The 27,635-nt window shown below is 41.7% G+C and overlaps 1 protein-coding gene across 1 annotated transcript in view; it reads left to right on the forward strand.

Annotated features, from left to right (window-relative positions):
- Positions 1–17,600: 17,600 nt before the first annotated feature.
- Positions 17,601–27,635, forward strand: part of hectd2 (HECT domain containing 2) — a 54,110-nt gene continuing 44,075 nt past the window's right edge. The window contains exons 1-2 of the mRNA XM_084948535.1: positions 17,601–18,148; positions 26,036–26,177. Of these exons, the coding sequence (XP_084804661.1) occupies positions 18,065–18,148; positions 26,036–26,177 (226 nt within the window). The 5' untranslated portion in view covers positions 17,601–18,064. The remainder of the gene's footprint in view (positions 18,149–26,035; positions 26,178–27,635) is intronic.

Below are 27,635 nucleotides of genomic sequence, written 5' to 3' on the forward strand. Positions count from 1 at the left end.
GTTTTTGGGGCTGCTTTTAACCCTCTGAGGTCTCAGTCATCATCAGTGAGAGCCACAGCTGCTGCTATGAGGCCCTGTCCCTTAATTCTGAAGACTGGCAAAAAATAAAATGAAATTAAATAAATACATAAAACAATGTTAATATTTTTTCATGTGTTTCTGTTACAACTACTTTCTTTATCCCCTGATTTCCAGGACCTTGGAGAAGTTCATGTTCATATTCTGATAAGTTAGGATTAAGGTCAATACCAATGCTGACTCGGACCTCACAAGGTTAAATTCCAGGCTTAAAAAGCAGGAGTAATATGAGTCAAGCATCATCACTTCAGCTGTGCTGTGGCACCAAATCTGGACTCTAACCTCAGACCTGAGCCGATCCGCATGTAGAAATCTGCCTCACTTAAAAGTGCTCAGGCCAGCTTTAGTTGCAAGATGACCGAAAGAAGCAGCTCAAATATGGCCGAGCCAATTCTGGAGCACGGTCCTCCACATATGTCAGGCTTTTGGCAACCGGGACCCTGAATAAGCTGCTTGTGTTTAAAACCATTAACCATTTTTAAACCGTAAGAAGTCATTTTATCTCTTCCAACTAATAAAATCATATCTGTCATTTACTCAGCTACATATTACTCTTTTATAAATGGTCACTTCATTACCTCTGAGGGCTTGTTGGACATATTAAGAGTGTTAGCAGTAATGATGATGACATGCATTGCTGTCCACTCAGTGCATGGCTTCGTGCTGATGGCCCATTTCAGGGAATGTCATGCTGATACTGGTGACCCATTAGGATGCCAAAGTAGTGACTGTGTGACTACAGGGGGCTGCAGGTTAGAGGTCATTCAGATTTATAGGGCGTGAGGGTTTTAGGAGGGGTGTGTACAGCGTATGAGTGAGCCTGCCATGTGTGTGATCTCTGATAGCACTGAGTGTGACAGATGCAGAGTGCATGAAGCAGCCAGTAAGAACTTTAACTTGATGACAAAGATGAAAATGACACCTTTAAATTAATTTTTCAAACATGTCTCATCACGAAGAAGCAAAGGCTTCCAAAGAGGGACTGGTTTATGTCAGAGGAGCTTTCTCTCTTTATGGCTCATACACATACGAGCACACTGAGATATTATTAGCAAAACTGTTTTATTCCAGTTACTCAGTGTGTGGTTTGTCAACAAGACTTCAGATATCAGAGAACATTCAAGTCCACCTGCTCAGTTTGCCAGTCATGTAGGTAAATGGTGTCTGGGTGCTGCTGATGGCTCACTCCAGGCGTCACGGTGAAAACTGTAAGACAAGCTGACTCTGCTGACTCACTTCTAACTGCTCGCTTATTTGTACAGAGGATTTGTTCTTATTTGATCACTTTATTGCCTCAAGGAGCAAAGTATGCCCAGAATGCCCCAAAATAGAGTTAGATTGTTATTCAGTCTAAAACTATTTCGATTGTAATAAATTTTCCTTTGGTACACTGGTTCCAAAAAAAAGAGACTGCTGTGGAGTTTATTGGTTAAATGTAATTTGCCATGATTAATGACCTCACAGTTAAAGTTGCCCTCAGTGAATCACGTGGGCAAAGCACCAGGCTGCAGACCCTCTCAGTGATGATTGCAACATCGTAAAGGGAGAATGACCCAGTGGATATAAGACAAGCTGCAGTACTGGTGAGGCGAATGACTGCAGCAAGTCCATCCTGCTATTTTAACTCCACGCCAATGCAGTGGGTTTCATCACTGACCTGCAGACTGGTGGATAGCAGACATTTGGCAAAATGTTCTCGCAGCATTTAGGTGGATTTTTCTTTTAGGTTTTGCAATAAATTACTGTCGTAACATTTGACCACCAGCTGTGAGTAGTGACTGAAGTTCACTTACACAGGCTGTGGAAATGACCTTTAAACTCTGGTGTCTAGATTCCACCTTAACTCACATACTGCCATCCATTTCTCCAGATCAAAAGGAGTTATCTAAGGTGGTTTGGGTATCTGACTAGTTCCTAGACATCTTCAAGGTTTTTCTGACACTTCTGGAGGACACTTCAGTTAATGCTTTACTTTTTCTAAACAATGCATTACATTTCTGAATTACTCATTTAAGAAAGCCTGTCATTTTGGTAATAGCTTTGGAAGCAGAGCAAGATGTTCGAACTCAGTGTATGTAAAAAAGTTTCTGTTTGTCTGTTTGTTTGTTTGTTTGTTTGTTTCTGGCTAAGAAAAGAAGACGAGTGATGGAAGCCATTAAAATGCACACACATACAGAAGACAACAAAGTCTCAACAACTAAGCAAAAAATACCAAAAGTAAAACGACAGACCAACACATCCAATAACATTTAAACACGTCTCCTGGGAAACCACACTGGCCTGATGGAGAAAGTTGGCAAAAGTCAAAATGACAAAATGCTCAGATGTGTGAGTAAATCTAATCATACCTTTAGCCCAGCACGCCCACATCAAAGCTGGGATTGTCAGATATTTTTAGTTTCAGCTTCATTTCTTGCCAGCACTACACTCAAACTCATGGCCCGGGGACCACTTGCGGCCCACATCACTCCTACTTGCTATATTGACGTGAAGACATATAATGCAGTTTGGCTCTCGAAGAGACTTTTTTTATTAGGGAGGATTTGTTCATTAAAAATCAAAAAATGATTTAATGTGAAAGAAATATGAGCAGAGAGTACAAACATGTGGAGGGATTGGCTGTGATAGCTGAGTGAGAGAGTCAAACACTAATGTGAACACTGATGTCGGCATTTTGATTTTGTTAAATACGAACAAAATGATGTCAGACGTGCTGCCGCGTGTCCAGGCAGAAAGACACGATCAGTGTGTTTATTTGTTAGATCAATGAAAGGCTTCAGTTAGTTAACAATTTGCAGTTTTGTCTTGTTATACGATATTTGAAAGTTAACAAAACGACTAAAACATTTTCTAAAATATTTGTGGGTGTTTTCTTGTTTGTTTGGGTTTTTGGGGACTACTTGAACACTAAAGTGGCCCTTCAGTGGGATGACAGTGCCAGCAGTGGCCCACAGCTCATTTAAGTTTGACGGCCCTGTTTTACAGGGTACGAATAAATGATATGATAAATGACGCAGTTGGAAGTTTGCGTTGGTGCCTTTTATGTCAGCAAATACTCTGTGAACAAAGTGTAAGGTACAGCCCGCCTGCAGGGGCACCAAAACAGAAAAGCTGTCACTCATTCAGGAGCGATCGGCTCTCCTGGTGTACCGAGTTTTTATTTTATCCTGTTACTCTGAAGAAAAGACTCCAAACGTTACACATCAGACTCAACTGTGAATTGAAACAATCATTCACGTTCAGTCTTTGTAAAATTATGGCTGTGTGTCAGATCTATTTATTTAGCTGCTGTAATGTCATTTAAGTTGTTTTTTGGTCAGGTGGTCAGGACTTTCTCTCTGTCCTGACTGCTGAACATAAATTATGCAAAAGTGTCTCTGTGTATTCTGCTGCAGCCTAATGGGATCGGGTTCAGGATGATTTAAGGGTGAAGGAGCTGCTCTCTCTTCGCGGGTGTAAAGTGTGAATAAAGGCCCTTGTGGCAGCTTCAATAAGGAGCTGTCCTTGCAAAATGTAAATGAGTCTGGCCTGTGAACCTGCTGATTTGATACTGGACCAGCAGCCCAGGGGGGGGGAATGTCAAGCACTTTACCCCGTGTAATATTATCCATATTTATTATTCTGCACGAATAGTTTAGTTAACTTTGCTCAAATTGTCTTATTTTTAAAGCAGATTTTGTGTGGCGAAATTCTTTTTTCAGATCATCATTGAGAGAAATACTGGTAGCACAAAGAAGCATTTATTGCTGAGGTCGGTGTGAGAGGATATCCAGAGAGGAAAAAGAGAGGATTTAAATAAAGTGGGGCACAGATGGCAAACAGAAACTTATTTGCATTGCATTACACTGATATAGTCTCTGTGAGTGTGAATGTCACCATAAGTAATGCACAGAAATGAAATAACAGCAACAAACAGTGATGATGCTTATGCAGGAAACTTAAAATCATTCAACCTAACATTAATATTTATTGACTTTTTATCAGACAGCTGAATGACAGGAAGGGACAGAGAGAGTGGGAGCGATGACACGCAGTCGATGGCCAATATGTGATTAAATATATTAGATGTTTGAAATTGTTAAGATGCTTTATTTATCATCGTAATTTGAAATTTCCTCTGTTATAGCAGCCAAAACGAGAAACACGGACATGTGCATAATTCTCCAGTCAGAGATCAAATAAATGTTTTAATCTTAAAATCAAAAATTCTAAAATTCACTGATTTTGCATCTCTGTTTGTGGAGTGAAACAGACTGAGTGAGGACCTGAAGCAGTGTGAGGAGGAGGCAGGCTTTAGGACTGAACCAGCTGATATGCTGCTACCGCCCTTTCTTCATGTGTTCAATCCTTTGCCCCCGTGTCATTTCTCATTATTACACATGACTGAATTGATGGACATCTATGGTTTGATTTCCTTGCATGAGCAGATTGGATGAGTTTTTATCAACATCTGGTGAGAAGTTCACGTCAGCAGCACATTTATAAATATGTTGTATTAGAAAGTTGATGACGTGTTGGATACTAATTTTACCTGCTGTATAAATATCTGTAAATATGTAATGGCATGTTACTGAGGTTATAAAACATGTAATAAACAGTGAGGAAGGATAGGGCATAAACAGGAAGGAAAATGATGAGTACTTACTAAATCGCAGAACAGTTGTGAAATTAAATACTTTTATTTTCCATTTTTTTCTTTTTTGTTGTTGTGTTTGTTTGTTTTTTACATGTTCAGAATAAAGCTACTTCACAAATGAATTCTTTTTACAATTTTCCTGACATCAAGTAAAATTAGTCAAGCAAAAACAATTGAATGAAATATGAATTAATTAAAATAGCCCAAAAAACTACTGAATAACATTCTATAAAATGTGAAGTCAAACCTGAATATAACACAACAAAATGACTCCAGTTGAAGTAAAAAAAAAAAAACAACACTAAAAAATAACTTACTGAATGTAAATACGAGCCCAGCAAATGTCAGACGACATTACAGCCGATCAGTGTATCAGTGCGGCGCTGAAAAGAGTCCTGATGATTCTCTGTGAAAATATATATTATATATTAACATTTGTGTGTGTGTGTGTGTGTGTGTGTGTGTGTGTGTGTGTGTGTGTGTGTGTGGTGGGAGGGTGACTTCACCACAGGTGGTTTTCTGAAATAGAAAGATGACATCATGCTCTGACTCGCTGCTTCATGTGTATTTCTGTGTTTGTGTGTGAAGGATTTATTTGGACTGGAACAAAGAGTGAGAATGTTCTATATGAGAGATCCATAGGACACTGTGTGTGTGTGTGTGTGTGTGTGTGTGTGTGTGTGTGTGTGTGTGTGTGTGTGTGTGAGCCAGTGTGAGTGAAACAGTTTTATGGCAGCAGGTGTGTGACAGCATGTTTCACATATGTAAAATATGCAGTTACTTCACTGTCTGTGTAATTTTGTGCCCTTGAACGTGTGTGTGTGTGTGTGTGTGTGTGTGTGTGTGTGTGTGTGTGTGGGCAAAGTTAATATGCTAATGTTCACTCATCTCAACCTGGTTCGGGAACAGCACCATGCAGGACAGACGAGCTCTACAGAGGGTTGTGCGATCAGCTGAGCGCACCATCCGCTCTGAGCTCCCTGACCTGCACTCAATCTACAGCAGGCGGTGCTGGACCAAGGCCAGGAAGATCGTGAAGGACCTCAGCCATCCCAACAACGGACCGTTCTCTCTGTTGAGGTCAGGAAAGCGATTCCGCTCCCTGAAGACCAACACAGAGAGACTGAGGAGGAGCTTCTTCCCGCAGGCGATACGGTCTCTCAATCACACCACCACACAGTACTGACCCACACATATGGTTCTTACACACACACTGGACATTCTGGACATTGTTTACACTTTACACTAATTCGATTAGATGCGTGGTCATCTAATCGATTAGATGCGTGGTCATCTAATCGAATCACTTCATCACTAAATCACTTTAAGCATATTTGCACTGCACAAGACACAAATGTGGATTGCACAACACTGGACATTACATTTCTTCATTTCCATTTAATACTTGTACAGCTGCTGTTATTGTGTATATATATTTATATTTCTTCATACATTCTTATATATTTCTATACTGTGTATTTGTGTATTGTGTATTTTGTCGTACAGTTATTTCATTTTTAACTTTCATTTTTATATTTTATTTTATTCCTTCCTAGTTAAATTTACCCTTTTTAATTTTCATATTTATCTTATTCATAGCCTTTTTTTTCTTTAGGTCACGAGCAGTTGTCTAAGCATTTCACTGCATATCATACTGTGTATGACTGTGTATGACTGTGTATGTGACAAATAAAATTTGAATTTGAATTTGAATTTGAACTATGTGTCATAGAACATTTTATTTGACTCAAATAAAACTAAAAAAGTAGTTTTTGGAACAATTTTGTGACGAAACAAAGTAAAACAGAGGAAATGTTTTTGGTTTTTGTCAGTTTGATCGACACAGTCAGACTTTATTATGTTTTTTCATTAGACTTTGAACGTCTGAGTCAGTTTTCTGTATGCATTTTAATACCTATTCTGATTTCTTTTAAATCTTACTCCTAACAAAGCCCTTTATATAATAATAATCATGACTTAATCATTACTAATTAACTCAAACTAAACATTTTCAATCAATCCTAAACTGAAAAGAAAAATCTGGAATCTAACTGAATCTAAAAGAAGCTGGAAACAGAATAACATAATAATAATAATAAAAGACGGTTTTGTGCTACCGGATGTTGCTGGATACAGTCTAGATCACGCAGACATATTGTTTGTCAGACAAACAAAAAAGCTCCAAAGCTCCAACACTGTGATTAAGGTGAAGCCTACAGCAGGTAGACAGCAGACGGTCGAGCCCTGATTTGGCTAATCGGGTTCACTGCTGGAGCCTCTGCTGGACATTAGAGGAACTGCAGGTTTATTCACCTCCAAGGTGGATTCATGTATTTTTAGAAGTCAGTATAGTAATGTGCCCGTGGTGTTGGGTAACATTTTATCTAATATGAACAACAAGCATATGTCAGGATTGGTATGATTAGCATTTACTGGTTGTGTTTTTATTATTTTCAATTCATTCATTTTTAATTTTAAAATTATTTTTTGCCTTTTTGTTATTGACACACACACACACACACAAATGTTTATTGATGTTTTTACCTCTAGGCTGCAAAAAAGTGAGATGTTATATGTAGTTCAGAGTTTATTGATGGTTACAGTTTGTGAGTAAAGTTTGGAGCGAGTGTTTCAAGTGTCCAAAGCTGTATCTGCCGGCGCCGTCTCCACACACGGAGGTTAGCGTTGACATATGGCTGCTGTGTTATCAGGTTTCTGCAGCAGAGATCCGTCTTTCACATTATCAACTGTTACTGGGTCATTTTACAAGATCTGAGCATACTAAGACGCACCCTTTCCCTCAGGTCACAGGAGCTGTGAATCATGGTGAGAGTGAACATTTACACCGAAACAAAGCTGCGACAGTCACACTCGAGACGCTCCCTGTGCAGCTGCTATTTTAAAAATCCTTGTGGAAGTGTTAAGGTTCAATGCAGGGGACTCAAACGCGGGACTCCTGAATCAGCTGAACACAAGGATTTATTTACAGAGTTCACCAGGTGTATATACAGAGAGTGCCGGGCAGTGCTATATACAACAATGTGAGGGACGGGGCTCCAGGGAAATCCAAGGGGGGAATCACTCGCTCTCCAATTCTCCACATACACGACTGCAGTTCCTTTCTTCACACTTGACACACAGATTCACACGGGAAAGGTTATCCAGGGGGTGCGTGGTAGACAACGATCCAGCGAAGACCAGCAGTCACCTCCTGGCTTAAATGCCGTTCACCTTGATGGACATCAGGTGTGTTCTTTTCCGTGGGCGTGGGCCGAGGGCGTGAACCCACAATGAGTTCCGCCCTGGTGACAGAGAGGAGGAGAGAGAGAGAAAAGAAAGAAAAAGACCGATCAGCGTCTCGCCGATCCCCCAGGCCGTGACAGGAAGAGGTGAAAAGTTGACAGGCTTTTCTTCTGAAGGAGCAGCTTTAAAATTGACTTTAAACGCAGCACGATGAAAAGACTCTGAGACTAAAAGAGACACAGAGAAGAATAAGCTCAAGGTAAAGAAAAGACACCCCAACATGTTTTATGATTTTAGGAACAGACTATCAAGTATGGCCTCCTCACGTCTTCTATTTGAATGCATGGAAAACAACTGCAACAATCGCAGCTTCAATTATAATTCCCGTGGGTACATAACCTTTAAGAGGTGATTTTATCTTCTGACGTTTATTGGAGACATCGAATAGAGTAAGTTCTCAGAGTTCGGGACAGTGTCTATAGTGAGAAGAGACTATGTTTGCTCTCTTGATCTTTTAATTTTGTGCGTAAGAGCCTAAATAAAAGATAACTTTTTCCTTATTAATGCCGCAGCCCTTTGAACAGTCTTGAAATGTTCCTACAGACTCTATTGAATTAACCTGTTACTTAACTGTTATGAGGAAATCGTGCCTTTAACAGTCAGTTTAGTTTATAAAATATTATGAGCAATTATTAGAGAAAAAGTCACTTCAATAAAAACCTTTTGTAACCTTTTTGTTATTTACAGTGCCAACCTGGCAGAATGAAAGCCTCCTGAGGAAATGGCAGCACTTTAATTTAATTATCAAAAGTTATAACACCGTCACACTGCCCCCTGCTGGATAAACACTTTGATCCTAGTACTGCAGAGGGTAGTTACAAAAAGTACCTTTAAGAACAAGTAATTTGCAAGTATTATACAGGTGCATGTGCAGCACAGCAGACTTATACAGACATCAGCACAGATACAATTATTCTTATTTTATTCATTTGTTACGATGAACTCAACTTGCTGGGTCATAAACATGAGCAGTCTCTCAGATTATCCAGCAGGTGCATCTCCCTCACACACACACACACACACACACACACACACAAACACACACACAGGCATCCAACATTAGATCAGTGTGATGTGTGATTAATTAGATCACATTTCCACAGCAGCAGGGCCACAGGGCTGTAAATAGGTGGTAATGTGAGGCAGTAAAAGTCTGAGGGACAGACTGGGACACTGATACACATGTGTGCACAAATACACACACACACATGTGTAATGATACATCTGTGAGGACCATAGTGAGACACTGCAAGGACAACACAAAGAGGAATCCTGACCAATAAATCCACAATTTCCTCAGTCCCAGGTTTCAGTGAATACAAGGCAGATGTAGCTGTGTACTGGGAACCTCCAGCAGAAATAAAATGAAAAGAGGAAAACCTGGGAGGGAAAAGTGCTGTGCCTATGTGATTATTCTTTGGAAGATTTTACAAAATGAGCTGTCCTGTTAAAGCAGTGTCAGGTAGACGTGACATGTGGAAAATCCATTTTCTTCAGCAGTCTGAGTGCTCATGTCCAGACTTCCCTCTCCTCTGCTACCTCATCAGCTCCTCTGACAAGACACTGAAGTGTTTCTAAGCCAGTCGGAGGTAAAATCTCTCTAGTGTGCCCTAGGTCTGCCTGAGGGGCTTCTCCTGGTTGGACACACCTGTAAAAATGTAACCTAGCAAGTGTCCAGCAGGCATCCTAGTCAGAAGCCTGAACGACCGAGCTCTACTCTGAAACGGCTGATCTCTAGATGAACAAGCATTCCTTTCTGGAAATACCCTCCCACATAAAGCCAGGAGCACAGATCAGTCAGTTAAAGCCTTAACATTCATCACAAGTGTGATGAGCCATCTTGAAGTCAGTGGGGAAAAAGGTGAAATTGGCACACCAGGGTCAGAGTGACTTGGTGCCCCAAGTGGAGGATTTCAAGTACCACGGGTACTGAAAGTCGGGGAAGAAGGGAGCAGCAGACTGATAGATGTGTGCAGCGTCTGCATCCCCAGTCTGCTCTGTGTTCCTACCCTCAGCTATGACCTCGAGCTGTGGGGAGGATGAGATCGTGGTTATGAGCGCCACAAATGAGTTCGTTAGAGAAAGGGTGAGGAGCTCAGTTAATCTTTCCCCTCACCTGGCAGATTGTTGCCCTTCCTGAGGTTAGTTCTGCTCAAGATCTCGTCCTCTCAAAAGGGACTTCTTCCTCTCCACAGTAGCCAGTGTGGTTATCTGATCCTTAATATTGCACAGTCCTTATCTTATAATAAAATGACCATGACATAACAGTTGCTGTAAAGAGATTCTGTATAAAAAAATAAATAAATAAATACCGCATTAGTATTTGTAATTCAAATGACCAAACTGCAGAGAAAAGCGAAATATCTGGAGAAAAGCATAACAGACGCAAAATATTTTATCTTTTCATTTATTTCAATGAGACATCACAGCTTGTGGAAAAATAATTCATTCCACGTCAACTTTTGGCGTAACGAAGCATCCTGCAGCACGGGATCATTCAGAGCGCTCTCATTGGCTGGTATTCTGGCAGTGACATCAAAACATCTGCTGATCCGGAAAATTCTGGGCTTAAATAGATTTGATTAACAGCTGATGCTGGTCTTTTATTTATTGCTTTCATTTTTTTTATTTAGTTTTTGTTGTTAGCTCCGAATCTTAAACGTGAAAAATTAGCAAAACTGACGAAACAAATGAATGAACATGTGGTTCACTCTGCTTGTATGCTGACATCAGTGAATGGATGAAAACTCACGCAAATCATCAAAGATATTTATATTTAATAAAATATGAGCTATTCTCAGGAACCAGCCTCATTTGAGTCTTTTCAGCAGTTCCGTCTGATAGAATGAGAAGAGATTTTAAAAGAATTGCATGAAATGAATGCAGACCATGCGTTGATGGGTAAACAGCGCACTCTTGTGTTCAGAGGAGGAATGACTCAAACCGCATCATCGTCTCAGTTTTAAGATCCATTTTTTAAAGCAAGCAAACTGAGATATTACTGTGTTGTTCTTTGTTTGTTTGTTTATTTACGAATTATTTCAGTTTCATTTTTCTTCTGTAATCATTTTTATCTGACTATCAGTTCCCCATTTATTTACTTTCTTTCCACAGTTTTACTTTCAGCAGCCAATTTGTTGTTTTCAACCAACCAGCAGTCGTACAGTTAAACCCATGCTGCATAAATTAGCCCTCCCTCCATCTGCTGAAGAGGCTTTGCCTTTGCAGGCCTCCACTGTAAATAAGGATGTGTGCTTAATGACTTTCCTGACTAGCAAACATTTTTTTTTTATTTGTAAAAACTGATCTTAAGAGCTTGAAAAGAAGATAATTTTTTTTTTTTTTTTACATTTGTGAGGATGTTTCACGTCTCATTCAAGAGGCTTCTTCAGCTCTAAAAGAAAAAGGCAACGAGTCCCAGGTATTTAACCTGTAGTGGCCCCTGTGGAGGTGCTCGGCCACCCACTGTTGATCATTAGTGTTGTCACGTGACCCTGAAGAACTGAAGAAGCCTATTGGATGAAAAGTGAAACACCCTCACAAACTTTGTCTTCATTTTTCAAACTCTTAAGACTACCAGTGAGAATCTTGTGAATATAATAATAATAATAATAATAATAATAATGATAATAATAATAATAATGTCTTATCTGTTGTTTATTTTTCAAACACAGAAAGTTATAAAAGTACCTTCAGCGACGTCCTTCTTATTTGTCTCCAAAGCAGAAATGAGGCAAATTCAAATCACATTTTTTAAATCATCTTCTACACTAATGTAATAATTGATTTATTTGCTCTCTGTTGATGTTTTTCCCTGACTGCCTGTTTGTTGTTAGGTAGATTTTGGCACTTTTGATCCTTCATTAAAAAAATTGTTGTTGTTTTTTATTTATTTAAACATTTTGGACAAGAATCTAAACACCCAAACTTCTTTTCCGATCCTTTCGTCCTTTGTTAAAGTTTCCTTCATTTTTCCAGCCTTTCTTCAGAAACACGCTTGTGTTCAGGCCGGATCAGAAACATCATCATGTGCAGGAAATAGCTGCACCGCTCGCCCTCCTCTTCCTCCTCTTCCTCCTCCTGTCTGAATCTCCTCTGAACTCCAGTAACCTCTCTCCCTCGCCTCTCTGTTTTTTGGGGAAAAGGCGTGTGCGAGCGCGTCGCTGCCAAGCGGCCTGAAGCTGAGGATTCTGCTCCTCTCGCTCTCCCAGATGTTGCTCCTGCTCTCTCCCTCGCTGTCCCACACTTTGAGGCGTTGCTATGAATCAAACCAAATATTCCTCCTGACAACAGATGCCTCTCCCCTCTCAGCTCCTCTGTGCTCTCACATCAGCACAAACTGATGGCAATCAGAGAGGATGAACCGACCAACCCGCTGTCCTTACACGCACGCACACACACGCACGCACGCACACACACACACACACACACACACCATTCAAATTCAACACATTATGGAAAACCTTTTATTTACTTGGATTTTTCATTCATCCACCAAATAAACAAAAAATAAAGATCTTTTTTATGCAGTTTGCTTCATATTCCTCTGGTCCCTTCACCCCCGTGTCACATCGCAGAGGAGCGTTGCCACCAGGCGGCAGAGGAGCTCACCGTCACGGTAACACCATCCGCCCTCCGTAAACTGCAATGTGTGGCCCAAATGTGCATTTGAAAAAAATCACACTATTGTCAGAGACGCAGGCAGGCTGGGAGTTTATTTCTCACTTCCAGGATGAAGAAACATTTGCATGTTGACAAACAATGATTTAGCCTTCAGTAGTTACTGAACACAGTCGAGACATTTGCCTGCTCCTTCATTTCTGTGACGTAGACCTATAGTTGTGTTATATCAAACCTGTCTCCTCCACTCTCCTCCATCCCCTCCCCACACAAAGCTGAGTTTTCACAGTCACACTCAGAAATGTCCTCCTCCTATTTTCTTTCATTTCGTGATGATTGTGGTGGATCAGCGTAGCTGCTACACACACACACACACACACACTCTAACTTCAAAGTGCGGAAATCTGGGTATTAGCTTGTGTGCCTGTGCACACCCAGACACATCTGTGTTGCAAGTGTTGGTTATATGAGCAGGTCCAACATGAACGTACAACTCGGCGGATTGAATTTATATCTGTCTCTCTATTAACTTAACGCATCAGTGGGGAAATTACAGAAATTGATTGGTGAGCTATCGCCAATCACTTTGCCCATGTTGATCCCTGGCTGTGCTCGTGTCATTAGCAATTCTGAGACCCAAATGTTAGGAGTTAAAAGTGTCCCAGATTCTTTCATTTCCAATAAAATTATCAGTGTAGCTGTTCTCCCAGCTGTTACAATGAAGTTTAACACCCTGGTATCTGTGAAATAATGATTTTACAGTATTTAGTTGAGTCAGAAGCTAGCAAGACTTTAGCCAGCTAGCTTCCACCTAAAGATGATAGTATGACAGTACGAAGCCTTTCTAAAGAAGCGAACCATACAGCTCTGCTAGAAATTTGAACACAAACCAAGATGAAGATTTAAATACAAGTAACATACCTAGCTACCATACCTGGTACCATACCTGGTAGCTAGGTATGGTTTGGCTAATATAAACACATTAGCACAGCAAAGATGGAGGATGAGGCTGAAGTTGTTCTCAATAGAAGTCATCATTATGCTGCTCTTTGGTTTTGTTTACTCACTCTGAACAAGTCCTGATTCTAAGCTCAGTGTCCTCTCTAAAATATCAGTTAGCCCAACTAGCACCCAAATACGTACTGGACCACCGCGAGTCCATGGGTTGTAGTGAGTTTCAAAACTGACCTTAAAGATGTGTTTGACCTGATCATGGATGGAGCCAATCCTAGCTAGCATAGGGCAAAAGGCAGGAGGGTACATCCAGGCCAGGATGCCAGAGTGTCCCATTGGATAAGACGGACAACCATTCCCTGCACATCAACAGTGCTGATAATAAACTGAAGAAGCTGAGAATGACCACTCAAGAGTTTCTGAATGCTCGTATCTGTTCAAATAAAGAAGATAAAAACAACCAAAGCCCATTAAAAAGATGAGGGCCCCATCCAACACAGGACAGTCTTATAACTGATCTTTAAACTGATTCTGGCAGCAAGATAAACCTTTAATAACTACGTATAATCAAACTAATAACCTATAATCAAGCTTCTTGCAACATTTTTACTTTTTGGATACTCGCTGGTTCGCATTAGGTGGTTTAAAAAAACTGTACAGTTTCCTCTTTGCCATCCAGTCCACATCTGCTCAGAGACAGAAACTGGTTACCTGAGATCCCCATATTAGGGATGTTAAAGTGGATGTTTAAAGCAGGCTGCAGCCCAGGTTTGGCTCACAGGGATTATTTGTGTATGCAGTGACCTAATTGCTTGAAACTTCAGCTATGTTTTGATATCAGGCTCCATTAATGTAATAGTCTACATATAACAGAACATAAGGAAAGGCCAGAAAGGTCTCGTTTAATAACCTTTGCGAGAATAAACACACATGTTTGTGCTGAAAAAAGCAAGCAGTCCTTCAGCTGACTGCTCACTCATTCATTCACTCTTTATGTTTTCATCTCCCCTCTCTCGTTCATTTTCCAGATCTGTGTCGGATCCCCAAATTGTTTAAGGAGAAATCCGCAGCCCATAAATCCATGAGTCAGCCGCAGTCCAGCTGCTCTTAGGTAACATTCCCATAATGCAACAGTGCCTGGTCCCTCAGTCTGCTGCCTCGAATCCCAGCACGCCACGATGTAACAAAGAGGAGAACAAATCTGATCTGTCATCAGACATAAACACAACATGTCTGTTTACTACAGCTGATGTCTCCAGCGTGGGCCGGAGGCTCACACGAGAGCTCCCAGCAGCTTTGTGTTTCACCATCAGGTGCAGAGAGGCCCGAGCGAATGAACGTCTGAGGTCCAGAAGCCATAAAAAACTCTGTGCTGACACAAAACACATCTGCTGTTACAGCAACCCTCAGCGCTTGCTGCTGAACAGACTCTGAGCTCGGAAAACAAACAGAGCTCGAGCCGACGGCGGGACTCGACCAATTTTAGAAAAGCTGGTGCCTGAAAGCTGCTTTCGGTTCCTCTACAAAAACAAACTGCTTGTCCAAAAAGTCCATTTTTACTCAGCAGCTGACCACCTCTGTGTGATGAGTGAAGCTCAACAGAAAGTTCTCCACTTCATGTTCACGTGTTCCTCAGGTTATTCTGTTGTCACAGGTAAGTCAAAGAGGGGGACACAATATTAGGAACCACTGTCAGTGAAAGTCAGTACAATTCCAAAGTATTACTTTTATTTCATTCAGATTTATTACAGGAATGTTGCCTATAACACCTCGAGCATCATTGCTCTCCTCTAGCAGGTTGTAGTTGTTGTTGAGGAGGTTGAAAATGTTTAAAACCTGAAACACATCTTTAGTTAGTCACATAGAAAGTTTGCAGACTTCTGGAGCTTTTCAACCTGGCCTTAGCCTGAAAAAGCTATGTGGGCCCGCCACCCACAGGAGGGGTCGTACAGGTTCAACGCTCTTTGAATCAGTCAGAGATGGAGGTCCTCGAGGCCCAATCCCCAGTTCCAAACCGGCTGAAACACTAGTTCATGCATTTATTACTTCCAGGCTGGACTACTGTAATTCATTATTATCAGGATGTCCTAAAAACTCCCTGAACATCCTTCCGTTAATCCAAAATGCTGCAGCAAGAGTCCTGACAGGGACTAGAAAGGGAGAGCATACTTCACTTCACCCATACTGACTTCTCTTGAGTGACTCCGTGTTAAATCCAGAAAACGAGGTTTTGAATAGAATCAGGCCCCATCTTTTCTGAAAGACCTCATTTTACCGTATCACCCCAATAGAGCACTACTCAAAAGTAGAATTGGAGGCAGAGCCTTCAGCTGCCAGGCTCCTCTTCAGTGGAACCAGCTTCCAATACTTTTAATATTAGGCTCAACTTTCCTTTGTGACAAAGCATATGGTTAGGGCCGATCAGGTGACCCTGAATCCCCCCTTCATTACCCTGCAGTAGGTCTGGGTGTGTGTTTCGGTCAGCTGCAGCATTTCAAGCTGACATTTCATCAAATCAAGATGTTAACCAACTAAAAAAAGGATGATACAGAAGATGTGATTGGTTGGAGCTACATCCACTGAAACTTAGTGTACACTTAAACCTATATTAACCTATAAATACAAGACAAAAATACACACTGTGGCACTCGGCTTGTCCCCTAAATTGCAACTGGCACTGCGAGGTACCAGCAAAAGCAGCACATTGTCACCACTAACCATATATTTCAGCTCTGCTTCGTTTGATACAAGCCTCAGTTGTCTGACTTTATATTGGCCTTGGAATAAAAGTGAGTGCAAAAGAGCAGAGCTTGCATTATGAGAATATCTGATCTAAAAATGTGTTCAAGGCTTTTCCAGGACCTGCAGAAAGACTGGAGCTGTTTTTAGGAAACCAGACGGAGAGTTCAGATGATCTCAAGCTTACCGAGAAAACCACACACACACACACACACACACACACACACACGCACACACACACACACACACGCACACACAGATTTGTGAGGAGCTGTTCAGTTTCTTTATGTTCAGTGAGAGTTGGCCTGTAGCCCAGATCCAGTTTCTCTAATTATGGACAGAAGTTAAATTGTGGCGGTGACGCAGAGTCTACAGCTCCGCACAGTCAACGCAGGAGGAATCACAGCTCCTTACTTCCCTTCAGCTTCCTTTCAAAACAAAAGTACCAGTGTGGAAGTAGCAAAGTATACAATACATTTAGATTTATCATCAGAGGCACAGATGCTCAGTGCTCACAGTGTACCAATTATTTTCTGACCACTTGTTTGATGTCCATAAATAAATCTCACAGAAAAATTCTGATAATAAGAAAATCCAAATGAGCAGAGGAAAGAGAAGAGAGAAAAGCAGGCAAACAAGACCAAACAAAGTGTGGGAGAGAGCAGGCAACAGGTTTTATATCTCACAAAGAAAATGCCTTTAAAAATGTTTGAAACCCAAAAACAGATAAACGAGGAAATATTTTCTTTCTCGTTAACATATTTCTGTTTCTACCAAGCAAAAGGACAACAAGCATGTCCCTCCCACCTGCTGACGAAATATCAGATGACGATTTTTTGACATAAATCACAATTCCGAGATGATCACTTTATGTTATATAAATAAAATTATTGGTTTCTTAACTTTAAGCAATTTGATTTTAAAAAAAATATTAATGAATGCACTTATTTATGTAATAATTATTTTTAATTACGTATTTTCTATTCTTACTTTTTTGATTGGACCTTTTTTGCAGGTATTCGTTGATTCTTGTTGCGTTTATATTTGCTTGAATTACTTAAATTCACAGAGATTGTGAAAGTTTCAGCACCAACATGTGTTTATTCTTACAAAGGTTATTTCGTTCTCTCTTCTAAAGCTCATGTTGCCCACTGTCTGCCGTTATTTCCTCCTCTCTCTAGCTCTCTCTCTCCCGTGTGTGTGTGTGTGTGTGTGTGTGTGTGTGAGAGAGAGAGAGAGAGAAGCTGTGCTCTCCAGGCGCCTCCTCCTCCTTCTCCAAACATGGCGCCGGCCCGCAGCTGTGCTGCCTCCCCGTCAGACGACGCAGAGAGGGAGAGAAAGAGAAGAAGAAGCGGGTAGAAACTCGCCCCAAACTTTAGGAAAAAAACTAAATTTAAAACCAAGACTGCTTCGTGCTTTTTAAAGTACATCGGAGACTTTACGCGCCGCTTTTGGAGACGTTTACGCGTCAGGCTGTGCGCGTAACGGAAAGCCCACCTGTCCGACGAAGGTAGATTTCACTCCGTTTCTCGTAGGATGTGAATCTTCCTGATTTTTGTGAAATAACGGAGCAGAGCGAGCAGGCAGCCGGGGGACTCGGGGTCAGAGCTGGCTCTGGTTAAAAACATGTGCAGCCCTGTGACCAACAGCAGCACAGAGGCTGTAGAGGAGTGAGTCTTTCCAGGGGACGGGGAAAAACGCAAAACAACGTTTCCACTCTTCCACACTCAGAGGATGGATGGAGAACATTCTGCGCTGTCAGGAGTTGAGAGGGAGAGAGAGAGGCTCCCACCAATTTACAACAGCTCCCCTCCTGCTGTAAGAAACCCGCCTTTTATCTTTATCTATTCCACAACAGAGCGATCCCTGTCATCCCTTTCTGTTTGTTGTACAGAAAACATGTTTCACGTGCTACTGGTTGTTCTGGTGATAATGAGGCATATTTGAAAAGTTATAAAAAGAATAAGCAACGTTTGAACATTACAGGTAGAAATGTTAGACATCATTATCCCGTTTGAAAAAGACAATATATGAATTCAGGTTAAGGTTTTTCATGCATGTGCTTTAAAAAGACAAACCAATGACAGGTTTTTAGGAAGCATTCATCTTTGCAACTGGTGCAGGTTCAGGAACAGCACTGGGGTCTGTGTGCCCATGCTGTTACATTCAGAACTGATTGTTTGAGTTTTACTGTGTAATAATAGATATCAGGCGTTTTCTGCATCATTGTGCATTTATTGTACAGGCAGCTTTGCATTCAATTTTCTAAGAAATAATAAAAAAACGTTATGCAACACAAACCACCATAATTAGAGCAAAGGATTTTACTGCAGGTCATCACTGCATGAGTCTCTCAGCGTGCATCTTTTTTAATGCAGTTTCACGTTCCACTTGATCCAAAATCATTTTGTAATAAGACAAAAATCTTCACTGTTTGTACTTCAGGAATCAGGTACATGGATTTGAACTTGTGTAAAGTCCCCTAAACTTCCTGAACAGATAGAAAGGTGACATTTAACAAAAAAAGAAAAAAAAAAAGACTGCACTTTTGTTGCTTTTTGGAAAAAGTGATGCCCCTGCCTTACATAATGACGCCTGACTCCAGCTCTCCAGCAGTGATGTAATCATTCGAACACAGAGCAGCGAGCCGGGCGCTCACCTCGCTTGTTGGGCTTTTCACCAGCGTTGTTTTCGGTTTGGTTCTCTGTGTCACTTTGGAGCAGACTGGCGGGCTCGCTGGCTGCTCGGTTGATGTCATCTACATTGTGTCAGGGAGCAGGAATGTGCAGATCAGAAGGTTCGGGGCTAATAAACAGTCTGTCACTGCTGAGACCCACTCTGTCTGGAAATGCCATAAAGTGGCCGCATGCGCTTTTTCTCTCCGGGGCTTTGGCCTGACTGATTCTGATTCTTCTTCAGAAGTTTTCTGGCTGCTTAGGCTCAGTGCGAGCTGAAAAGATTCAGGCTTCAAGTTTGGAGAAACAGCTCCTGGAGACAGTGGCTGCCATTGTTTTACCCACCAGTAAAAACAGACCAATTGAAGGCAGCTGGTGCTCCCTGTTTCTTTTTTTTTTTTTACCTGATCCAGAATTCTTGTTTCTGAGAGTTGCCCGATGATGAGAAAGCATGTTATTATCTGGAAGACTTTTTCCAGACCTCCAAGAGTTTGATGAGCTGATGGTCTGGTTACTTAAGTCAAGTAAAACCTGACTCAGCAGATTCATGGCAAACATTTTTTTGGGTTTCAAGCTTTGATTGTTGGGTTCTGCTGTTTTTCTCTGAAAGTATTTCAACTGTAGGTTATTGCATATAAAATCAGCCAAATCTGAAATAAAGCCGGTTTAAAGGTTTTAATTCCTTGACTAAATAGAAACTCGACTTTTACATGTGTTACAAGTTGTTAGAATATGACTGTGTCACACACAGAAGATGAGCCTTGTGTTAATTGTTATATTGAGATTGAAATAAAAATAGTTTCTCTGAATTTTTTTTCACGTCACTGTGGGATGGTGCTTCAGAGTTTAGCACTGTGAGCTCACAGGTGGACGCTCCTCCTGTTCTCCCAGGTTTGTCCTGGAGCTGGCTTAGTTCTCGGCTCAGGGAATTCTTAAACGCTTTGCTTCCAGGTTTAAAAAAATCTTTGATAGACTTCCGTTTATATGGTTCCACTCCACCACAAACTTTCACAGTAGCATCTCTGTAGATATGCTGATTTTTATTACACACAGTATTTCCAGCATGTAGCCACATGGTTATATTTGAGCATTTCCATCATCCATCTGACGCCATCCACGATTATCTTGATGTTGGACAGTCTCCTTTGTCTTTGTTTAGCAGTTCAGCCGCTGGTAAGCAGCTAGCCCTGGCCCTTTATTCTTTCATGTTTTCTCTGTTGATCATTGCCATGGCAACATGTTTCAAGTACCTGCTGATTAGCCTATTAAGAAAAGCCTTGAAGCATAAATTAAGTGGCACAAGCTGAGTGCAATTTGATTTGCAGATGACTTTCCGAGAATGCCTTTGACAGACCTGGCTCGCGTTCATCTAATCCATCCATGATAATCCATAACCAGGGAATTCAGTTTGAAATGAATTGCATGTGGATTTGAAGATGAGATTCCCAGTTTGGAGGAGAAAATAACTCCAAATATCCAAATGTTTGTCAGACAGAAATGATTTTTTGTACAGATTGCCTGGGTGACATTCATGTTTATCCACAGCAAACAGCCAGCGTGCTAACTGAATCTTAGCTGACAGCTCGCTAGAAATTGAAAGAGCAGCAGTGCTTCAGTGAGTGTGTCTGTGTTTGTGTTCATCTCAGCTTCAGACTAAACTCAGAACTCCACAGAAACTCTTGGTGTTCCCCTAGTTTCCCTTTAGTCCCCTGTCCAGGGTGACATCGGGGCTTTCCTTTGACTTTGAACACAACATGCCGGCTCTGAGAGGAGCTTCAGGTTCTCTTTGAACACGCAGTGCACATCTGATTTCTGCGTCTTAAAGAAAGAGCTCAACTTTATTTGCTTTGCCACTGCAGACAGCGCGTCCTCAGTATAAGCAGAACTGATCATCAGAGCATGTGACCCCGGTGTAACCTGCAGTGTTTCACGTCACTTTTTGGTATAATCTCAGCTCGCTTCACATCTCCAGCAAGGTGGTACTAAATAACGAGGCTCCTGGGAACTGTGCACGATTACTAAACCAAAAAAAAAGAGCCAGCTCAGAGCCAGGCAGTACTGGGCTACTCTGTCAGTGGTTTGGGGAGTTTTTCTTCAGCCCCAGATATTGGCGCTTGGTGAAAAATACTAACGGGACTAATGCTTGCTTTATTTTGCCATGACCGGTCTCCAAACTGATGCCAGACTTGTGGTGATGATGCTGATGATGATGCACCAGAATGAGCTCACTGATTCTGTGAGCCATCTCGGATAAATGTTGGCTGCTCATTGGAGCTGATTTCAGCCTAAACCCAAACCAGCTGACTTGAACACAAGTTTAAATCTGGGATCCAGAGTCAGACTCACATCTGGTGCTGTGCTTCCAGTACTTACTCAAACTTGATGAGGAATAATGTCTGTGTATTTGGAAACCATTTCTAACAGACTGTTGAGTCTTTGTGTTCAGGAAGCAGACTGTACATCAGCTGCAGGTCAATCTGCTGGATGAGATCGTGAACTGAAGCATCTATAGCTGGTGTAAAGACAGTGCTTCACGTTTATATACAGTATATTAGATCTGATTAGAGATGAGCAGCTGACAGAGGAGAGGCTGAGCAGAGTGTGTGAGACACAGTCAGATGCTGAGCTCTTCGTGGCGTGGTTTCTCTCTGGATGACAGCATTTCCTCTCAGACTAAATGACTGAGCAGAGCCGGACACAACGGAAATCACAAGACTGCTGCTAAAGCCGTTTAATTATTGTCAGATGTGAAGCGGGATCTAGTTATCGAGAAAACTTGAGATGGAATGATTTGTTGACAGCCTCATTTCCTTGATGGAGTTGTTTATGCTGCACGCTTTCCCGGACATCACCTGTCAATCAACTGGCGTGGGCGGGCCTGTGGCGATGATGAAAGACTGAGTGATGTGGCTTCACTGGGAGAGGACTGTAATTATACACACATCACTTCTAAGGGAGTGATGCAGGAAAGCAGCTCTGCGTGAAGAGAACGAAGAACTTTACAGCGGCGCTTCGGTCTCTGTGAGGTCTTCAACACCGTGGCAGCATGTCGATATTTAGCATCTTAGTTTGGCTTTTTAGTGCACTAATTAGCACCATTTATGAAGCAAATGTACTTATATACAGCATATATACCATATATACAGCAAACTGATGTCAGTGTCATTAATTTCATGAACATTCATCAACAAAAATGTTCTTAATGGATGGAACAATGTTGTATAGGTCACAGTTATGAGATGGTAATATGACAGTTCCAAATCAAACATGTTAGTTCAGACATCAACATCAAGCTCAGCCACAATCCCAGCCCCTGAGATTTACTGGGATTGTGGCTGAGCGTGACAGTGCCAACCCACATCATGATGGCTCAGCTGATACCTTTCTACATATCACAAATTGCATGTCGGCTGTGTTACTTAGGCTGCTTTAGCTTGCCCACAGTTCTTGCCCATCTGCCGGCTGCTTTGCAACCCACCTCCACCCTCAGCTTAAGATTGTTTTTGATTCTGGGCACAAAAGCAGTGATGAGCAGTCAGGCTTGCAGCATTATACCTGTTTCCACTGTGGCCACAACATTTTTCTCTGGAGTGCTCGTTTTGGCTCAACCCTGTTTTATTGGGGTTTGCTGCTAATTAAAGGGGAAAATAGGTCTAAAGGAACCTTTCAAAAGATTTAAGTAAATGCATATCAGTATCTGTTTTTAAAAACCTTTTAACACCAAATTGTCCTCTGAAGATAGATAAGATAGAGTCCTTACAATATTCTAGAGAGAACCCCCAACAATAAGAAGATCCTTTGGAGATGACGGGGAGGAAGAAATGGTAAATGGTCTGTATTTGTATAGTGCTTTACTTAGTCCCTAAGGACCCCAAAGCGCTTTACACATCCAGTCATCCACCCATTCACACACTGGTGATGGCAGCTACACTGTAGCCACAGCCACCCTGGGGCGCACTGCCAGAGGCGAGGCTGCCGGACACTGGTGCCACCGGGCCCTCTGACCACCACCAGTAGGCAACGGGTGAAGTGTCTTGCCCAAGGACACAATGACAGAGACTGTCTGATAGGTTTGTAGCTTGAACCTATTCGCTGGAACGTTGAAGACAATATAATTACACAGCAAGCAAGACACGAAGTAGGCAAAGTTCTTCATGTTTCTCGTGCACGGGAGAGAACCGGACAAACGCCGTTCCTTCGCTTGACCCCAGTTGCTCTCGTCCGCTCCCCCGTAACACTGCTCTTTTATTGAGGTTACATGAATATGCATAGGTTCATTAACATATAACGTCTACATACAAACAAAGAGTACCTTGCCTGTGTGTGTGTGTGTGTGTGTGTGTGTGGGGGGGGGGGGGGGTCAGAGTGTGGCCCCATAAACGACTTCCCTTAACCTGCTGGTCTGGAAAATCCAACAGTTCATCTATATGTAAAAAAGCACTTAGACTAAAACTGACATAGCTACGTTAATCCTACCGTAAAACAATAAAACAAGGTACGACCTCTTCCCAAGCCTTTGCAGCCTGCTAAAGATCACACATCCTATCACTACACAATTGATTATACACCTCTAAGCATATATGGTTAAATATTTCTAAGCATAAATGACAATCAACAATACAAAACCTAACACTGTGCAAGCCAGGGCTCAAACCGGCAACCTTTCGATTACAAGGCGAACTCCCAACTCTTGAGCCATGATCGCCCCAATCTCCAAAAGAGATCTGCTGTGATTATTTGGATGTTAAATACTGGTTTTGTTGTCAAATAGCTGTATGAGTCTGAATGTAAGTTTGCAAAAAAATCAAAATAAAAACATTCAATACTGAGGAAACATGTATATCCTGACTTTTGTGGAAATGTCCTTAAACAGCTGTAGTTAAAACACCAAATGTCAGGCTCGCAGAGTCTCAAGAAGAAAAGCCAACGAGTTAGAAAGCTGTGCATTAAACGCTTTTTGCAGAATTTCTCAACCTGTGGCGATTTAACGAACTCAGATGGAGCAACTGCTTTACTGCCTGCACTGAGTGAAATTTAAATTCACTTTAATTTGAAGTAATGAGAATCTTCTTCGACATGTGATTTATTGAATGATTTCAGTGTCTGCTTTTGTATTCCTGCATTAATTCTGGGTTTTCAAAAAGTGTTTGATCTGATTTGAGTGAAAAACCTGTTGCATCTCATTAACACTGTGGAACGTCTGAGCTGAGAGATGAGATGAAAGGGCACGTGTCGGCTCGTGTGTGTGTGTGTATCTGTTGTACTACTTGTATTCTGCGTGACGTGTGACACATAAGACTGCACATACACAAATGAGCCACAACATTAAAAGCACTGCTGGGTGAATCACCTTGTTACAATCCAGTGTGCATTAAGAAGACCTCCTAACTTTGAGCCTGTTCAAATGGACTAGTTATAAAAATTTGAACCACTACCCAGTTGTGATGAATGGGGAAACTATCCATAGAGACCAGAGAGCATTTTTCTGTGTGTGTAAGACTGTAAACGTATGTATTTCTACTGTGAAGTTGGGTATTTTTACGTTGGGGTCTATTGGGACTGACTTTGGAAGCAGCCTCAAGTGGACGTTAGAGGAACTGCAGCTACTGGCACTCCCACTTTGGCTTCGTTTTTCAGCCTGGAGGTTTCTGCATGAACGAAAGCACACCCCACGCATTACAGGCCTCACCCACAGCCCACAGGACTGTAAGCTGCCTCAGTAGCACAAGAGAGACACATACAAAATGAGACAGGTGATTTTAATAATGTGGCTGATCGTTGAAAATGTAGCATGTAACTGACTGTTTTTCTGTTCTTTTTAGTGCTTTAGAGAAAATAACATGGAAAAACAACTGTGTGTGTGTGTGTGTGTGTGTGTGTGGGCTGTGTGTGTGTCTGTGTTTGGGCTGTCGTCAGGGCTAAAAGGACTAAAATTCTGTTCACAATATCCCTCAGGGTCTCGTTTCTTTTGAAACTGATTCATTTTGAATGGATGATTAACTGTCTTCCCGTTCCATCACCTGAACACAACACTGCTGGTGCTGCTGTGTGTGTGTGTGTGTGTGTGTATGAGAGAGAGCGTGGTGTGTTTGCGGCTGTCATGAGCGGCTGCTGTGCATCTGTTGAACTCCCCACCTCCTCTTCCTTCCACCTCTCAAGCCTCTACGATCTGTTCTCTCCATCTGTTCTTTCATTTCCATTTCTTCACTGACTTCCTGTCTCATATCCTCCTTCATTTTTCCCCACTTTCTCCCATCTTTTCTGCATTACTTCACTTTCCCTCACTTATCCTTCTTTCCTGCTCTCTTTTCAACATGCTTTCTCATCCTTCTTCTCATCTTGTTACCACATTTTTCTCATTGCACTTGTGGTTCACAGACACCTAAAACTCATCAAATACCAAAAAGATTAGAAGTGTGATTCATCACAGAGAAGACTGAGTGAATATTAAGTTCATTCATTCGGTTCAGGTCATGTTGTCATTGTCTGTTCATGCAGCTGAAAACCTGATTTCATTTAGAGGTTCTGACTCTAGAAAGAAAGAGCTAGAGCACCACTAAGTGCTGGTTTCTTGGTGTTATGGGTGAAATCTGGGCTTAAAATGTTCACAATCGAGTTGAAGTCCTAACCTGGATCATCTAGAAGAGATAGAAAAAAAGAGAGAAGATGGAGGTTGTGTCTGGTTTTAAAGGGCTCCATAGTTCTGTTTTAGTTTGTGCGTGATTGGATCTCGGAAAATAAACAGAGCTGGTTTTCCATAAAGTTTTGGAGTAAAAGGTTTGTGTGTGTAGCTGAAGTCATGTCCGGTAGTCTCTCACTAAAGCTGGCATCGCCACTTTGATTCTCCACGTTTCTCTCAAGGTAGACTGGTGCCGTTGATTATGGAGTTAAAGACTGAAGCGTTTGAGACTTCAGGACTTTGCAGCGGTTCAAAAAGATAAAACAAAGGAGGAGATAACTGGTCTGTTGTGTGTGCATGCAAAAAAACTTTCTTTCCACTCGTCTTCATGATCATGTTTTTGTGTGGTAGGGTTTGGGGCGAGGAGCCAAGCAGCCTTTTCCATCTCTGGGCACCTTCATCTCCACGCTCAGCCAGAGGAGGGACATGGCTGGACGTGGACTGGCTGGTGGCATCATGGGCAACTTGACCGGTAACCACGGACTCAGACACGGTGAGTTCAGACACAACTTATAATTATTTCAGCAAACAGAGTGGTTTTGCCCCTTTTCTGTCTTTCTTTGCACATCGAAAAAGGAAATTTAATCTAATTTCCCAAAATGCTGTCTCTATCGTCCATTCTGTGTTCGTGCCTTTGGTCCAGGACCAGATTAGAGCTTTGGCTTTCAGGAAATGACACCGGACTCGAGCTAGCATTCATAAAACATTATGAGTAAAAATAAAAAATTATTTTAAAAACAGTTAAAAAAAACCTCCATCCATCCATCTTCTTCCACTTAGCAGGCTCGGGTCGCGTGGGCAGCAGCCTAAGGAGAGAAGCCCAGACCTGCCTTATTGTGGTGGAGAGGTTTGTGTGTTGCAGGGATCCCAGGGGCTTTGCTATCTGGGGGCTTTTGCCACCTGGCAGGGTCTCCCATGGCAAACTGGTCCTGAGTGAGGGACCAGACAAAGAGCGATTCAGAAGAACCCTATGAGTAGAACACCAAGGGAACAGTTCACCCTTCCCGGGATAGAGTTACCGGGGCCCCGCCCTGGAGTCAGGCCCGGGAAGGGGGCCGAACACGAGCGTCTGGTGGCTGGGCCTTAATCCATAGGGCCCGGGCACAGCCCGAAAAGGGGACACGGGCCCATCAGCAGCCAGGAGCGAATTAAAAACTGTTTTGGCAAAATCTGCCTGTTGAAAGAACCTGACTGGAGAAACACTGCTCTGTAAACCCAAACGCTAAAAGGATTTAAATAGGAGAATTATTTGGAGTTATTTGTTGCGTTCTCCCTTTTTTCCATTGATTTTTTTTACATTACATTATTTTTACAGACTTAAAAAAACGTGTAATGTGCATCTATGTTACTGCAATAATGCTGAAGCGTTCCAGCAGAATTAGACTGTTGAGCTGTCATTAGGAAAACACAGACACACAACCATTCACACTGCACCACTGTGCCGCAGACACTGTGACAACTGATTCATATTAATGAAAAATATTTGAACTGACATAATAAGAACTTTACCATAGACATCATACAGAGATCAAGAGACATGACAGTCACAAACCCAAACGACGAAGATGGTGTGATGTTGTGAAACTATGTGCATGCACAGTATAATGCTGCTGCTACAAATGGAATAAAGTGATTAAAACCTGATTTAGGGGCAAAGGTGCCAAACCTCTGAAGTGTTGGCATTGATATGAAAGGTTTGGCTTTCTGCTGGCATATTTAGATAGGATTAAGTTTTGAGACTTGCTTCCAGAAGCACTTTAAATATTTGATTACGTGCAATATGCACTACTTTACTGCAAAAAACATTGAAACTCTTAGAGCTTTTGATGTTTAGGTTCTTCACCATAAAAGCAATTGTGAGGCTTCTCTGTGGTTTTAAATGTGTAGATGGAAACACTTTGCCTTTAGCATCTTTAGTCAAATTGAACTTGTGCCTTTTTTACTTCTACTT

The sequence above is a fragment of the Perissodus microlepis genome, chromosome 13 (assembly GCF_051167445.1).
Source record: "Perissodus microlepis isolate ML-2025 ecotype Zambia chromosome 13, ASM5116744v1, whole genome shotgun sequence".
Lineage (NCBI taxonomy): Eukaryota > Metazoa > Chordata > Actinopteri > Cichliformes > Cichlidae > Perissodus > Perissodus microlepis.